Genomic DNA, 17500 nt, shown 5'->3' with positions numbered 1-17500 from the left:
TTACTTCGTTGTGTGTGTTTAGCATGTTTATAGACATCATGTTTGTGTAGCATGCCTGGTGCTGTCTTCGCCTCCTTGATGCGTGACCTGCCATTGTACCTGGGCCCCAAGGAAGAGGAATTAGAGCACATTCAACAGGGGGGTTCTAGTGAGTGTAATGGCTCCTTTTACCACCCTATAAACTCACTCCTCTTTTTATGGTTGAGGGTGGTGGGATGGGGTGGAAGAGAAGGGAAGAGAAGGGAAGACAAGGAGGAATGAGGGATAGATGGGGGACTGTTAATGATGCAGTGAGGCTTTGTCAGTTTCACGGCTGCAATTTTACGACAACAGCTATGTTTGTTTTACAGGCTTTTCACAATGCCCCTGTACTACATCACAGTCCCCCTCTCTCAAAGGCATTAATTAAACCTTCTACGTCTATATATCTTTTATAGAGGTGCATGCTGGTGGTCCTGATGGTGATAGGTGATATTCAGTGGACAGGGCTGTGAATCAGGTGTACTACTCATTCGATTCTAACAAGGATCCCATATTCCATATCTCTATTCTAACACTGACATTCGGTCTCTCTCTCCACAGATCTCATTCAGATAACTCAGCCAATGCGCTCTGTGCATCCGTCCATCTGTCTCTCTGATAGCGCCAGGCCAGTCTGGTCCTGTTTCAGTCCGTCTGTCCATTGACTGAGCACTGGCACCCTCTACTACAACAGAGCCACGGCACTGGAGCAAGGGCTTTGTTCCAAATGGCACCCTATTCACCTAGTGCACTACGTTTGATAGGAGCACTATGGGCCCAGCGTCACGGATTACCCCATTACGCACACCAGATTCCCATTCCCCTGATTAGTAATTGTATATATGTGCCCTCTGTTCACCATTGTCTTGGTCGGTTATTGTTCCCAAGTCCGTTGGTCTGTGAGTACCTGTGCGTCTGTGAGTACCTGTGCGTCTGTGAGTACCTGTGCGTCTGTGAGTACCTGTGCGTTGTTATTTTGGCTTTCGTGCTGCGTTTATTATGATCTTGTTATTACGGGTCTCGTCCCGTGTATTTATTAGAGGTTTTACCTCGCTCTTTTGTTTGGGTTACATCCCTATGTTTTTGTAGAAGTGTTTATTTTGGGCTTCGTCCCCATGCCTTTTCATGGCATGTTGTATATTTTGGGTGGAATATTAAACCCCCCTATTACGAATTCCTGCGCCTGTCTCCAATCATTTATACAACGTGACACCCAGGCCGAAAGTAGCGCAATATTGGGATACAGCCGAGCCTCCAGCCTATCAATATTATAAATTAGGAGACCCCCTCTTGACCGTACGACCTCTTCATATCCTCAGAGATTCTCAGGCATTCGCTGAGATGGTCACCACTGCCAAAAAAAGTGTTTTGGGCCGGTGCTCCAACATTTGTTGAGCAACTCCTCAGCTTTAATTTTGGACTAAAAGTCTGTGTGTTTTTTTTCTGTGGGCACATTGCCATTCGTTGATGGGAAGGGGGGGGGGGCCTCGTATTTAGGAAGAGATTATTCATGGATACGCTCACATAACCTTAGCAGACACACACAAACACACACATGCATACACACACAGTGCCATCAGAAAGTATTCACACTCCGTGGCTTTTCCACATGTTGCTGTGTTAAAGACTGAATTTAAAATGGATTAAATGTCACTGGCCAACACACAAGACTCCATAATGTCAAAGTGGAATTAAGTTTTTAGAAGATTTTACAAGTGAATTAAAAATGAAAAGCTGAAATGTCTTGAGTCAATACGTATTCAACTCCTTTGTTCTGGCAAGCCTAAATAAGTTTCATGGACTCACTCAGTGTGCAATAACAGTGTTTAACATGATTTTTGAATGACTACCTCATCTCTGTACCCCACACATACGATTATCTGTAAGGTCCCTCAGTCGAGCAGTGAATTTCAAACAAAGACGCAACCAATGCCTCGTAAAGAAGGTAGCCTATTGGTAGATGGGTAAATAAAATAAAATACAGACATTGAATAATCCTTTGAGGATGGTGAAGTTATTCATTACACTTTGAATGGTGCATCAAAACAGGTAGTCACTACAAAGATACAGGCATCCTTCCTAACTCGTTTGCCGGAAAGGAAAGAAACAGCTCAGGGATTTCCCCATGAGGCCAATGGTGACATTAAATCAGTTACAGAGTTTAATGGCTGTAATATGAGAAAACTGAGGATAGATCAACAACATTGTAAATACTCTACAATACTAATGTAATGACAAAGTGCAAAGAAGGACCTAAGTGACAGAGTGCAAAGAAGGAAGCCTGTACAGAATAAAAAATATTCCAAAACAGGCATCCTGTTTGCAATAAGACATTAAAGTAAAACTGCAAAAAAATGTGTCAAAGATGTTTGGGGGCAAATCCAACACAGTTCCTCACTTCATATTTCATATCATATTTCCAATATGGTGGTGGCTGCATCATGTTATGGGTATGCTTGTCATTGACAAGGACTATAGTTTTTTTTAGGATACAGATAAATGGAATAGAGCTAAGCGCAGGCAAAATCCTAGAGAAAAACCTGGTTCAGTCTGGTTTCTAACAGACACTGGAAGACAAATGTACCTTTCGGCAGAACAATAACCTAAAATACAAGGCCAAATACACACTGGAGTTGCTTACCAAGATGACATTGAATGTTCCTGAGTGGCCTAGTTACAGTTTTGACTTAAATTGGCTTGAAAATCTATGTAAATCTATGATCAATAACCTACTTGACAGAGCTTGAAGAATTTTTTCTATAATTATGTGCAAACATTGTACAATCCAGGTGTGCAAAGCTCTTAGAGACTTACCCAGAAAGGCTCACAGCTGTAATCGCTGCCAAAGGTGATTCTAACATGTATCGACTGGGTCATTTTCAATATATTTGCAAACATTTCTAAAAACATGTTTTCATTTTGTCATTATTGGGTATTGTGTGTCGATGTGTGAGAGAGTTTTTTGGGGGGGGTATTCAGGCTGTAACACAACAAAATGTGGAATAAGTCAAGGCGTATGAATACTTTCTGAATGCACTGTGTACATACATACATAGCTGGAAAAGTGTGTGTGTATATATGCTGCATGTTGTCTGACAATGTAAACACGTGTATCGTATTGCTTCCTAAGGCATGGTCTGTATCATGTTGCTCCAGGTTGTTAGTGTTTGTGTATGAATGGGTCGTACTAGGACATATATTTGACTATATACTTAAAGGAAAAAAAACTCAAATATCGTGAAAACTTCACCAAAACCTTTTGGGACTGTATTAACAGTGCAGTAAAAAAACAAAATCTTCCAAATGTAGTTTATGAGTGGATTTTTCCTGGAAGTCAAAACAGAGAAGGGGCATGTCTGATTCTGCTAACATCAAAAATGACCTGGGTTCAGATAAGCTAAGCTAAGACAAATGTATTATTCAAGAAGGAAATATTTGGTTTAGGTTGGCTCAAATGAATGCAAAGCAGGTCATTTACAAGTCAATGCTATTGATGTTTGCCAGAACCTGTCTTTTTACGGTGGAAAGGTTTAGCATTTCCGTCACTGTATGTCTGGCTCAGGACTCGTCTACAGATGTACGAACTTATTTTCCTGCAAAGCAAATTTGCTGTAGCAGGAAAATAATCCTGCAGCAACAACAAATGTGAATTATTATGTGGATTTTAATGAATGGAGATTTTTGTAGGGGATGATACCTTTTTTGTAAAGGCAAATCAAGTCTGACATTTCAAAGTGGAAATGACAAACTTTAGAAGCCTTTAAAAAAACTAAAATACACTACACGATTGCATTTCCTGCTGTGCATTAATCCTCAGCAACAAAAGAGTGATCAAATTAAGATCCTACATCTGTACATCAGTGAACTGAAGCTCAGTCTCTCCCAGTGATTCTCACTCTACAGATCACAGCTCTGTCTCCGATCTTTTGTCTTTCTAAGCAGCTAACTCGCCGACTTTCTCTGAGACTGGAGTACGTCAGTTGAAGTTCTCCTCCTCTTTCACCCTGAGATACTGAACACTGTAGCTGTTGTCTGTCTGTTTGAGCTGGCTGATACACGACTCACGAGTGAGGGTGTGAGGAGAGAAGAGCTGGAGAGTCTCTGATCATTCATGGAGTGTTAGGGGTTCTCATCCTCTGGTTTCATACCAAATGCTTTTCCCGATCGCATTTACAGTCTATTACTAGTACCACACACAGGAGACCTAACACGGGGTTAGAGGATAGGAGAGGAGGATGAGGAGGAGGAAGAGGGGGAGTGAAACAAAGAAGGATTGCAACATTCATCCTCTTCTCTGCAATTCCCTGTCCTCTTCAGTATATCCAAGACTCATTTTATTTTTCTCCTTTTTGTAGTTTTTATTTCGACCATCGGATTTATGTTCACCTAGAGGCTTCCTCCTCGAGAGCAAATATTTACAGTGTGAGCTTAGAGGAAATAAATGGCCCCCCATGGAGAGAGTACGGAGTCCTGGCTTCACTCCAGGTGGCACGCGTCACACACACACACAAACACAAACACACACACCATCATTGACATCAAAGGGTCTAGAGTTATTTAGGGAACACGGACAAGCTAAGCACAGACCTATGACTTAAATTCTACCTCTTACATCTCTCTCTCTCTCCCTCTCTCCTTCCCATTGTCCATTTGCCCTATTTCACATTTTCTCTCTACCCTCCCTATCCTTTTCCACGTCCATATACAGTGCCGTCAGAAAGTATTCAGACCTCTTGAATTGTTCCACATGTTATTACGTTAGTCTCATTATAAAATTGATTTAAAGTCTTTTTTTAGCAAACTACATACAATATCCCATAATGACAAAGCGAAATCAGGTTTTTAGAAATTCTTGCACATTTAATGAAAATAAAAACAGAATACATTATTTACATAAATATTCAACTTGATTGGAGTCCACCTGTGTTAAATTCAATTGATTGGACATGAGTTGGAAAGGCATTGTTAATTGTTAATTGTTTACTCCATGTGTAACTCTGTGTTGTCTGTTCACACTGCTATGCTTTATCTTGGCCAGGTCGCAGTTGCAAATGAGAACTTGTTCTCAACTAGCCTACCTGGTTAAATAAAGGTGAAATAAATAAAATAAAAAATAAACACACCTGTCTGTATAAGGTCCCACTGTTGACAGTGCATGTCAACACAAATAAAAAAGCTGTGAGGTTGAAGGAATTGTGTTGAGGCACAGATCTGGGGAAGGGTAGCAAAACATTTCTGCAACATTGAAGGTCCGCAAGAACACAGTGGACCCCATCATTCTTAAATGGATTAAGTTTGGAACCACCCAGACTCTTCCTAGAGCTGACCGCCTGGCCAAACTGAGCAATCGGGGGAGAAGGGCCTTGGTCAGGGAGTTGATCAAGAGCCTGATGGTCACTCTTACAGAGCTCTAGACTTCCTCTGTGGAGACGGGAGAACCTTCCAGAAGGAGAACCATCTCTTTTTTTAGCGGCAGGGACTGGGAGACTAGTCAGGATCGAGGGAAAGATGAACGGAGCAAAGTACAGAGAGATCCTTGATGGAAACCTGCTCCAGAGCACTCAGGACCTGACTGGGGTGAAAGCTCACCTTCCAACAGGACAACGACCCTAAGCACACAGCCAAGACAACACAGGTGTTGCTTCGAGACAAGTCTCTGAATGTCCTTGAGTGGCCCAGCCAGAGCCTGGACCTGATGGAACATCTCTGAGTGACCTGAAAATAGCTGTGCAGCAACGGTCCCCATCCAACCTGACAGAGCTTGATAGGATCTGCATAGAGGAATGGGAGAAACTCCCCAAATACAGGTGTATCGAGCTTGTAGTGTCATACCCAAGAAGTCTCGATGTTGTAATCGCTGCCAAAGGTGCTTCAACAAAGTACTGAGTAAAGGGTCTGATTACTTTCCTGATATTTAAGTTTTTTATTTTCAATAGATTTGCATAAATTTCTAAAAACCATTGTCATTAAGGAAAAAAAACATTTAACAAATGTTATAATAAGTCTGTAACGTAACAAAATGTGGAAAAAATCAAGGGGTCTGAATACTTTCCGAAGGCACTGTATCTCTCGCTCTCTCTCTCTCTCTCTCTCTCTCTCTCTCTCTCTCTCTCTCTCTCTCTCTCTCTCTCTCCTTACCCTCTGACTGCATCTATCACATTCTCTCCATTCTCTGGCTTCAGGCTAGACCTGACAACTGTTATTGGTATGGACTAGGAGTACACTGTGTCATGTTTTCCCTTTCAGTCATGTGACTTAGTAGCCTGGTCCCAGATATGTTTGTGCTGTCTTGCCAACTGCTGGGGTCATTGTCATGACAGCACAAACAGTTCTGGGATCAGGCTAGATTAGTAATTTACGGGTGGACAAGAAGAATGGGGACTCTATTGACGCAAAGTAACATGTTGTTTAAAGAGGCTTCTTCTATCTTCTGTCTATCTCATCACATTCCACACATGTTTTATTTTCCTGGTCCCCACAAGAATAGTAAAACACGTCCACACACACACACGCCCAAGGTCAGCTCCTCCCTGTCCAAACTAAAATATTCCTCAGTCCTGTACTTCAAGCTACCGAAGAACCAGACATTCACCTCCATCCACAGTAGCAGGCCTCTAAACACTTCCTTCCCATCTCTAGTAGTTCAGAGTCTGAAGTGTAGACAACACTAACCCTGCTAACAGCAGCGCAGACGTTACCCATGACTACCACAACACCTTTCACTAGGTCACGCCTGGTGGTGTTTCAGAAGCACAACGTCAATATGAAATCCTGAGGAAGAGATCTGCCTAACGATGGACGGTATATGGGACAGAAATGCATGATGTAGGTGAATGTTGTTTTTATCTTTCCAAAAAAATACAAATACAAAGGATTGTATAACACCTTTATATACACTGCTCAACAAAAATAAAGGGAACACTAAAATAACACATCCTAGATCTGAATGAATGAAATATTCTTATTAAATACCTTTTTCTTTACATAGTTGAATGTGCTGACAACAAAATCATACAAAAATTATCAATGCAAATCAAATGTATCAACCCATGGAGGTCTGGATTTGGAGTCACACTCAAAATTAAAGTGGAAAACCACACTACAGGCTGATCCAACTTTGATGTAATGTCCTTAAAACAAGTCAAAAGGAGGCTTAGTAGTGTGTGTGGCCTCCACGTGCCTGTATGACCTCCCTACAATGCCTGGGCATGCTCCTGATGAGGTGGCGGATGGTCTCCTGAGGGATCTCCTCCCAGACCTGGAGTAAAGCATCCGCCAACTCCTGGACAGTCTGTGATGCAACGTGGCATTGGTGGATGGAGCGAGACATGATGTCCCAGATGTGCTCAATTGGATTCCGGTCTGGGGAACGGGCAGGCCAGTCCATAGCATCAAGGCCTTCCTCTTGCAGGAACTGCTGACACACTCCAGCCACATGAGGTCTAGCATTGTCTTGCATTAGGAGGAACCCAGGGCCATCCGCACCAGCATATGGTCTCACAAGGGGTCTGAGGATCTCATCTTGGTACCTAATGGCAGTCAGGCTACCTCTGGCAAGCACATGGAGGGCTGTGCAGCCCCCCAAAGAAATGCCACCCCACACCATGACTGACCCACCGCCAAACCGGTCATGCTGGAGGATGTTGCAGGCAGCAGAACGTTCTCCACGGCGTTCTGCAAGTCTCAAATCAAATCAAATCAAATTGTATTTGTCACATACACATGGTTAGCAGATGTTAATGCGAGTGTAGCGAAATGCTTGTTCTTCTAGTTCCGACAATGCAGTAATAACCAACAAGTAATCTAGCTAACAATTCCAAAACTACTACCTTATAGACACAAATGTAAGGGGATAAAGAATATGTACATAAAGATATATGAGTGAGTGATGGTACAGAGCGGCATAGGCAAGATACAGTAGATGGTATTGAGTGCAGTATATACATATGAGATGAGTATGTAAACAAAGTGGCATAGTTAAAGTGGCTAGTGATACATGTATTACATAAAGATGTAGTAGATGATATAGAGTATATACAGTATATACATATACATATGAGATGAATAATGTAGGGTATGTAAACATTATATTAGGTAGCATTGTTTAAAGTGGCTAGTGATATATTTTACATCATTTCCCATCAATTCCCATTATTAAAGTGGCTGGAGTTGAGTCAGTGTGTTGGCAGCAGCCACTCAATGTTAGTGGTGGCTTTTTAACAGTCTGATGGCCTTGAGATAGAAGCTGTTTTTCAGTCTCTCGGTCCCAGCTTTGATGCACCTGTACTGACCTCGCCTTCTGGATGATAGCGAGGTGAACAGGCAGTGGCTCGGGTGGTTGTTGCCCTTGATGATCTTTATGGCCTTCCTGTGACATCGGGTGGTGTAGGTGTCCTGGAGGGCAGGTAGTTTGCCCCCGGTGATGCGTTGTGCAGACCTCACTACCCTCTGGAGAGCCTTACGGTTGTGGGCGGAGCAGTTGCCGTACCAGGCGGTGATACAGCCCGACAGGATGCTCTCGATTGTGCATCTGTAGAAGTTTGTGAGTGCTTTTGGTGACAAGCCGAATTTCTTCAGCCTCCTGAGGTTGAAGAGGCGCTGCTGCGCCTTCTTCACGATGCTGTCTGTGTGGGTGGACCAATTCAGTTTGTCTGTGATGTGTACGCCGAGGAACTTAAAACTTACTACCCTATCCACTACTGTTCCATCAATGTGGATAGGGGGGTGTTCCCTCTGCTATTTCCTGAAGTCCACAATCATCTCCTTAGTTTTGTTGACGTTGAGTGTGAGGTTATTTTCCTGACACCACACTCCGAGGGCCCTCACCTCCTCCCTGTAGGCCGTATCGTCGTTATTGGTAATCAAGCCTACCACTGTAGAGTTGGAGGCGTGCATGGCCACGAAGTCGTGGGTGGACAGGGAGTACAGGAGAGGACTCAGAACGCACCCTTGTGGGGCCCCAGTGATGAGGATCAGCGGGGTGGAAATGTTGTTGCCTACCCTCACCACCTGGGGGCGGCCCGTCAGGAAGTCCAGTACCCAGTTGCACAGGGCGGGGTCGAGACCCAGGGTCTCGAGCTTGATGACGAGCTTGGAGGGCACTATGGTGTTAAATGCCGAGCTGTAGTCGATGAACAGCATTCTCACATAGGTATTCCTCTTGTCCAGATGGGTTAGGGCAGTGTGCAGTGTGGTTGAGATTGCATCGTCTGTGGACCTATTTGGGCGGTAAGCAAATTGGAGTGGGTCTAGGGTGGAGGTGATATGGTCCTTGACTAGTCTCTCAAAGCACTTCATGATGACGGAAGTGAGTGCTACGGGGCGGTAGTCGTTTAGCTCAGTTACCTTAGCTTTCTTGGGAACAGGAACAATGGTGGCCCTCTTGAAGCATGTGGGAATAACACTGGGATAGGGATCGATTGAATATGTCCGTAAACACACCAGCCAGCTGGTCTGCACATGCTCTGAGGGCGCGGCTGGGGATGCCGTCTGGGCCTGCAGCCTTGCGAGGGTTGACACGTTTAAATGTTTTCCTCACGTTGGCTGCAGTGAAGGAGAGTCCGCATGTTTTAGGCCGTGTCAGTGGCACTGTATTGTCCTCAAAGCGGGCAAAAAAGTTATTTAGTCTGCCTGGGAGCAAGACATCCTGGTCCGTGACTGGGCTGGTTTTCTTTTTGTAATCCGTGATTGACTGTAGACCCTGCCACATACCTCTTGTGTCTGAGCCGTTGAATTGAGATTCTACTTTGTCTCTATACTGACGCTTGGCTTGTTTGATTGCCTTGCGGAGAGAATAGTTACACTGTTTGTATTCGGTCATGTTTCCGGTCACCTTGCCCTGATTAAAAGCAGTGGTTCGGGCTTGCAGTTTCACGCGAATGCTGCCATCAATCCACGTCTGTCACATGTGGTCAGTGTGAACCTGCTTTCATCTGTGAAGAGCACAGTGGCGAATTTGCCAATCTTGGTGTTCTCTGGCAAATGCCAAACGTCCTGCACGGTGTTGGGCTGTAGTAAGCACAACCCCCACCTGTGGACGTCGGACCCTCATACCACCCTCATGGAGTCTGTTTCTGACCGTTTGAGCAGACACATGCACATTTGTGGCCTGCTGGCGGTCATTTTGCAGGGCTCTGGAAGTGCTCCTCCGGCTCCTCCTTGCACAAAGGTGGAGGTAGCGGTCCTGCTGCTGGGTTGTGGCCCGCCTACGGCCTCCTCCATGTCTCCTGATGTACTGGCCTGTCTCCTGGTAGCGCCTCCATGCTCTGGACGCTACGCAGACAGACACAGCAAACCTTCTTGCCACAGCTCGCATTGATGTGCCATCATGGATGACCTGCACTACACCTGAGCCACTTGTGTGGGTTCTAGACTCCGTCTCATGCTACCACTACAGTGAAAGCACCGCCGGCATTCAAAAGTGACCAAAACATCAGCCAGGAAGCATAGGAACTGAGAAGTGCTCCTTTATTGGGGGTGTCTTGCTAATTGACTATAATTTCCACCTGTTGTCTATTCCATTTGCACAACAGCATGTTTAAGTGTTCCCTTTATTTTTTTGAGCAGTGTATATAGAACATATACGTTCTGCCTTGGACATATTGAGGGTGGTGAGATTGTTGAGGGTGTTGAGCGACACACAGGAAGCAGTAACCTGCGGTTTAGCCTAGCGTCACACCACAGGAGGTTTGGAGGCAGCTTAATTGGGGAGGACGGGCTCAAGGTGATGACTGGAGCGGAATAAGTGGAATGGTGTCAAATACATCAAACACATGGCTTCCAAGTGTTTGACGCCATTTCGTGTGCTCCGTTCCAGACATGATGAGCTGTTCGCTCCCTCAGCAGCCTCCTGTGTGTCACACAGCGTCTTCCTTCCTCCGAGTCTGTCTGTCTGTCTGCTTAAACACACACACACACTGTCTGCTTAAACACACACACACACACACACACACACTCTGTCTGCTTAAACACACACACACACACTCTGTCTGCTCTCTGGCTCTCTGCAATTAATTAAGCAGGAGTTAATAAGCAGACTGTCTTTTGTCTCCGCAACATCTGATCGTGATTTGGGAGTCGTTCCCGTTGATGACCCTGATGCCCTCAGCACATTACAGAGCCAGTATTTAAAAAATGTCGGCAGCAACAGCACAACAGGGGGAGCGTGAGAGAGCGAGAGTGAGGGAAAGAGAGAGAGAGAGAGATAGGTCATCTGAGACCTAATGCACACAAACACACATCACTGTCTGTCACAGACCCTCACCAGGCCTCTCTACACACTGATAGGTCTAGGATCGACACACACACACACACACACACACACACACACACACACACACACACACACACACACACACACACACACACACACACACACACACACACACACACACACACACACACACACACACACACACACACACACACACACACACACACACACACGGCTCCAAGGTCAGCTCCTACACCTTGGGGAAATTTGCTGATCATGATCTCAGCACTGACTGGCTACACAGCCTCCTTAGTGAATCAATGACACTTGGTAATTTGTCCTTAACTCACGGTGACCTTACAGGGCACTGTATAGAATACATTTGATTGAATATGATTGAAAGGCATCATGGGGCTAAGTGGTCTGTTTTCAGTGGTGAACTTGTCAGATAGCCCAGGCTGAAACCCTCTGAAATCACACTTCACCATCCATCACCGCATTCAGTCACTCTCCAAAGACCCCAGGGATGTCCTTATTGACAACGGTTCTTAAAACCACTGTGCACAGAACTGGTGCATACACCAAGATGAAACCATTAGACACATTGTAGAGGCTCCACACTCCAAAAAGTTATTTTTAAAGTAATTTTAGGCTTACATATTTATTCACGAGGCAACAAGAATGGAGTCAACAAGAATGGAGTCAACAAGGCTGTCCTTACCATAGATAGAACTGCTCTATGTCTATGGTCCATACTGGGCACATTCCCCTACATCTGTGACCTACCTGTGCACTCTTGCTGCAGCCCCTTGCCGTAGTGGCCCTTCTCACAGATGCAGTCGTACTGGCCCGTGTGGGTGCCACACTTGCAGCTGGCCATGATGTCACAGCAGTCCGAACCTGCCTCGCACAGAGACGAGCAGCGGGATAGGTCCTCCTGGATGTAACTTCCTGTTGGCAGGTCTGAGGGGAGACAAGGGTCGACACAGGGGTCAAAGGTCACCCGAGGATATTTGTAAATATTTTCATCATTTCATAAACTTCTTGCTTGGCCATAGAAAAGGAGAGAGGAGAGATGGAAAGAAAGGAGAGGTGGAGAAGAGAGGGAGTGAGTGGAGGGTCAACTCACTAAAAGAGGAGCGAGGGGTGATGAGAAAGGAGAGGGAAAGCGAGAGGTGAAAGAGAACGAAGGCAGAGGAGAGGAGATAGCGAGGAGAGAGAGTGATTTTGTGATATAAGCAAACCAATGAATCAAACCAAAGGCCACTGGAAGAGGTCAATATACTGGTGGGAAAAAACATTCCTGAGTAATTTTACTGATAACTGTAGTTTACTCCAATCCTGATAACAGAGTAGATTACCGTAAATTGGCCTACTACTGTATAAACACATCTGTGTTGATGAATCCGGTGGAAATGTCACGTACGTTAAGCGAGGGCTAGACACGCTTATCTGCCTCATACATAAATAATGACAAAGGGAGCAGGATTGGCTGAGTGATTGTTTGTTCTTTCTGAGAAGCGGGAACCAATCAAAGAGCATTGTGGGCCAGATGTTTTTCACACATGGCTGAGGATGGTGTTTGGTCCAGGGGTTGGCAGAGGTAGAGAAAGCAGACCTGGGTTCAAATAGCATTTGTACACTTGCAAAAATGTTAGCTACACTTGATTGAGCTTGCCTGGTGCAATGGACTCAATGGCTGGAGTGGGAGCCATTCCTGAAACTGGGGCTATGGGGCTGAGGGGCTGATGCTTGAGTTGGGGTTGGCAGCGGCGAGGAGTAGACTTGGAGAGGGAGAGTCAGTAAAACAGAGACAAACGGCAGGCTTGATAACATGAACTGGCTGCCATGGCTCACACTGGATCCGTCCCAAATTACACCCTAGTCCCTATATACTCCTATGGGCCCTGTTCAAAAGCAGTTTACTATAAAGGGAATAGGGTGGCATTTGGGATGAACCGTCTGACAACCTTATCACTCTCTCTGTCTAACAGGACAGATTTACCACCGTCTAGGTTCTAATATAGGCTGTGTCCCAATGGTACTCTATTCCCTTTATAGTGCACTACTTTTTACCAGGGCCCATAGGGATATATACGGAATAGGGTGCCACTTGGGACGCTGAATAGATGGCTTCGGTGCTGCATGTTGTTGTTTTATGGGCCGATGCAATTGACGTCTGAAAAATGATGACTCCAGCGCCAAAGTATTTCACCTCCTTTTTGACTCTCTGATGTTATGTGCTGGCTAGATGTACAGAGCAAACTGTCTGCAGGACTTGGATGGAATTTTATCAGACTTCAATTTTTTTATATATATACAGTGCATTCGGAAAGTATTCAGACCCCTTGACTTTTTCCACATTTTGTTAAGTTACAGGCTTATTATAAAATTGATTAAATAAAAACAAAACCCCATAAAGACAAAGCAAAAACAAGTTTTTAGGGATTTTTCCAAATGTATTAAAAGTAAAAAACAGAAATACCTTATTTACATAAGTATTCAGACCCTTTGCTATGAGACTCGAAATGTATTTATTTATGTATTTTATTTCACATTTATTTAACCAGGGAGGCCAGTTGAGAACAAGTTCTCATTTACAACTGCGACCTGGCCAGGATAAAGCAAATCAGTGCAACACAAACAACAACACAGAGTTACACATGGAATAAACAAACGTGCAGTCAATAACACAATAGAGAAAAATGTGTGCAAATGAGATAAGATAAGGGAGGTAAGGCAATAAATAGGCCATAGTGGCGAAATAATTACAATTTAGCAATTAAACACTGGAGTGATAGATGTGCAGAAGATGAATGTGCAAGTAGAGATACTGGGGTGCAAAGGAGCAAAAAAAGAAATAACAATATGGGGATGAGGTATTTACAGATGGGCTATGTACAGGTGCAGTGATCTGTGAGCTGCTCTGACAGCTGGTGCTTAAAGTTAGTGAGGGAGATATCCAGCTTCAGTGATTTTTGCAAGAGAACTGGAAGTAAAGGCGGCCAAAGGAGGAATTGGCTTTGGGGGTGACCAGTGAAATATACCTTCTGGAGTGCGTGCTACGGGTGGGTGCTGCTATGGTGACCAGTGAGCTGAGATTAGGCGGGGTTTTACCTAGCAAAGACTTATAGATGACCTAGAGCCAGTGGGTTTGGCGACAAATATGAAGGGAGGGCCAGCCAATGAGAGCATACAAGTCGCAGAGGTGGGTAGTATATGGGGCTTTGGTGACAAAACAGATGGTACTGTGATAGACTCCATCCAATTTGCTGAGTAGAGTGTTGGAGGCTATTTTGTAGATGACATCGCCGAAGTCAAGGATCGGCAGGATAGTCAGTTTTACGAGGGTATGTTGGTCAGCATGAGTGAAGGATGCTTTGTTGCGAAATAGGATTCTAGATTTAATTTTGGAATGGAAATTGAGGTGCAGGTGCATCCTGTTTCCATTGATCATTCTTGAGATGTTTCTACAACTTGATTGGAGTCCACCTGTTGTAAATTCAATTGATTGGACATGATTTGGAAAGAAGTCACGCCTTGGTCATAATATTTTGTGTTTTCTTTATAGATTTGGTCAGGCCAGGGTGTGACATGAGTTATTGTGGTGTGTTTTTTGTCTTGGGGTTTTGTGGAGCGTCGACGTAGTCTATGGCTGCTTGAGGCGGTTCTCAATCAGAGTCAGGTGATTCTTGTTGTCTCTGATTGGGAACCATATTTAGGCAGCCATATTCTTTGGTTGTTTTGTGGGTGATTGTCCTTAGTGTCCTTGTAACTATCTACTGTTAGTTTGCACCAGTTTAGGCTGTTTCGGTTTTCGTTACGTTTATTGTTTTTTGTATTGATTCGGGTTTACGTGTGTTTTTTCATTAAACATGAATCGTAATCTACACGCTGCGTTTTGGTCCGACACTCCTTCACCACACCTAGAAAACCGTTACAAAGACACACACCTGTCTATGTAAGGTCCCACAGTTGACAGTGTTGGTCTGTGCAAAAACCAAGCCGAAGGAATTGTCCGTAGAGCTCTGAGATAGGAATGTGTCGAGGCACAGATCTGGGAAAGGTTACCAAAAAATGTCTGCAGCATTGAAGGTCTCCAAGAACACAGTGGCCTCCATCATTTTTAAATGGAAGAAGTTTGAAACCCCCACAACTCTTCCTAGAGCTGACCGCCAGGCCAAAATGAACAATTGGGGGAGAAGGGCCTTGGTCAGGGAGGTGACCAAGAACCCGATAGTCACTCTGACAGAGCTCCAGAGATCTTCTGTGGTGAACCTTCTAGAAAGACAACCATCTCTGCAGCACTCCACCAATCAGGCCTTTATGGTAGAGTGGCCAGACGGAAGCCACTCCTCAGTAAACGACACATGACAGACTGCTTGGAGTTTGCCATACGACACCTTGAGGACTCTCAGACCATGAGAAACAAGATTCTCTGATGAAACCAACTCTTTGTCCTGAATTCCAAGCATCACGTGTTTGCTGCATCATGCTGTGGGGATGTTTTTCAGTGGCAGGGACTGGGAGACTAGTAAGGATTGGGGGAAAGTTGAATGGAGCAAAGTACAGAAAGATCCTTGATGAAAACCTGCTCCAGAGCGTTCAGGACCTCAGACTTGGGTGTAGGTTCACCTTCCATCAGGACAACAACCCTAAGCACACAACCAATACAACGCAGGAGTGGCTTCGGGACAAGCCTCTGAATGTCCTTGAGTGGCCCAGCCAGAGCCCCGACTTGAACCCGATCGAACATCTCTGGAGAGACCTGAAAATAGCTGTGTAACGACGCTCTTCATCCAACCTGACAGGGCTTGAGAAGGTTTGCAGAGAAGAATGAGAGAATCTCCCCAAATACAGGTATGCCAAGATTGTAGCGTCATACCTAAGAAGAGTCAAGGCTGTAACCGCTGCCAAAGGTGCTTCAACAAAGTACTGAGTAAAAGGTCTGAATACTTATGTAAATGTGATTTTTCATTTTTTTTATTTGTGTGGGTTATTTGGTTATTGTGTATAGAATGATGAGGGGGGAAACGATTTAATCCATTTTAGAATAAATCAAATCAAAATCAAGTCAAATCAAATTGTATTTGTCACATGCGCTGAATACAACAGGTGTAGACCTGACAATGAAATGCTTACCAGGGGCACCGATGTTTAGGTGATTGAGATAATTATGTACATGTAGGTATAGTTATTAAAGTGGCTATGCATAGATAATAACAGAGTGGTAGCAGAGTGGGGGGTGAAAATAGTCTGGGTAGCCATTTGATTAGCTGTTCAGGAGACTTGTGGCTTGGGCGTAGAAGCTGTTTAGAAGCCTCTTGGACCTAGACTCGGCTCTCCGGTACCGCTTGCAGTGCGGTAGCAGCGAGAACAGTCTATGACTAGGGTGGCTGGAGTCTTTGGCGATTTTTAGGGCATTCCTCTGACACCGCCTGGTATAGAAGTCCTGGATGGCAGGAAGCTTGACCCCGGTTATGTATTGGTTGTAACGTTACGAAATGTGGAAAAAGTCAAGGGGTCTGAATACTTTCTGAATGCACTTTCTGAATGCACTATATATCTTAGTCACAATGGGCTGCCTGTATGCAAAGTTAAGAAAAACATCATCCACTCAATCTTTCCTTCCCACAAATCTCCCATTGACATAGTACTGTAAAACCTGATTCACATAAGCCTTCAAGTGTCAGCCTGGGTACCAGTCTCTTGTGCTATCATTAAACTCCTTGCCACTCCTTTATGAAAATCTATTTGGCATGAGTCAAATAAAATTGTATTCGTCATTGTGCTGAATACAACAAGTGGAGACTTGACAAGGAGTGGCAAAGAGTGGAAAGGCTGGTACTCAAACTGTTCAGTTGCTCATTCCCCTCACCTTCATGCAGCGCACGGCGAGCCAGGGCCTCAAACTCGGCGAAGTTGTGCACCAGGTAGCAGTGCTGGTCCTTGGGATGCGAGGCCATGTCATTGAGCTCACGGATGTTCCCCTGCCAGATCCCCAGGGTGTAGATCTCCACCCCCTGCGCCCTCAGAGCGGCCGCCACCGGGCGAGGGTCGCCCCCGTTGGAGTAGCCGTCCGTTATCAGGAAGATCACCTTGGTGGCGTTGGCCCGCGAGTGACGCAGGATTTGCTGCGGGGGGGATTGGAATAATAATAATACATGTGTGAATGAATGGTGGATGTAGTTGGATCATGATATTGTGGTATTGTGAAAGTGTGTGTGTGTGTGTGTGTGTGTGTGTGTGTGTGTGTGTGTGTGTGTG

General features: G+C 44.8%; 1 protein-coding gene across 6 annotated transcripts in view; it reads right to left on the bottom strand.

Moving 5' to 3' along the window:
* Positions 1 to 17500, bottom strand: part of LOC118369174 (sushi, von Willebrand factor type A, EGF and pentraxin domain-containing protein 1-like) — a 173158-nt gene that overhangs the window by 103669 nt on the left and 51989 nt on the right. For all 6 annotated transcript variants that reach the window (XM_052497342.1, XM_052497343.1, XM_052497346.1 and 3 more), the window contains exons 2-3: positions 17112 to 17367; positions 12020 to 12196 (exon numbers count right to left, since the gene is read on the bottom strand). In XM_052497342.1, the coding sequence (XP_052353302.1) occupies positions 12020 to 12196; positions 17112 to 17367 (433 nt within the window). The remainder of the gene's footprint in view (positions 1 to 12019; positions 12197 to 17111; positions 17368 to 17500) is intronic.

This window comes from Oncorhynchus keta, chromosome 35 (genome assembly GCF_023373465.1).
Source record: "Oncorhynchus keta strain PuntledgeMale-10-30-2019 chromosome 35, Oket_V2, whole genome shotgun sequence".
NCBI lineage: Eukaryota > Metazoa > Chordata > Actinopteri > Salmoniformes > Salmonidae > Oncorhynchus > Oncorhynchus keta.
This window is presented reverse-complemented; position numbering and strand designations above follow the sequence as displayed.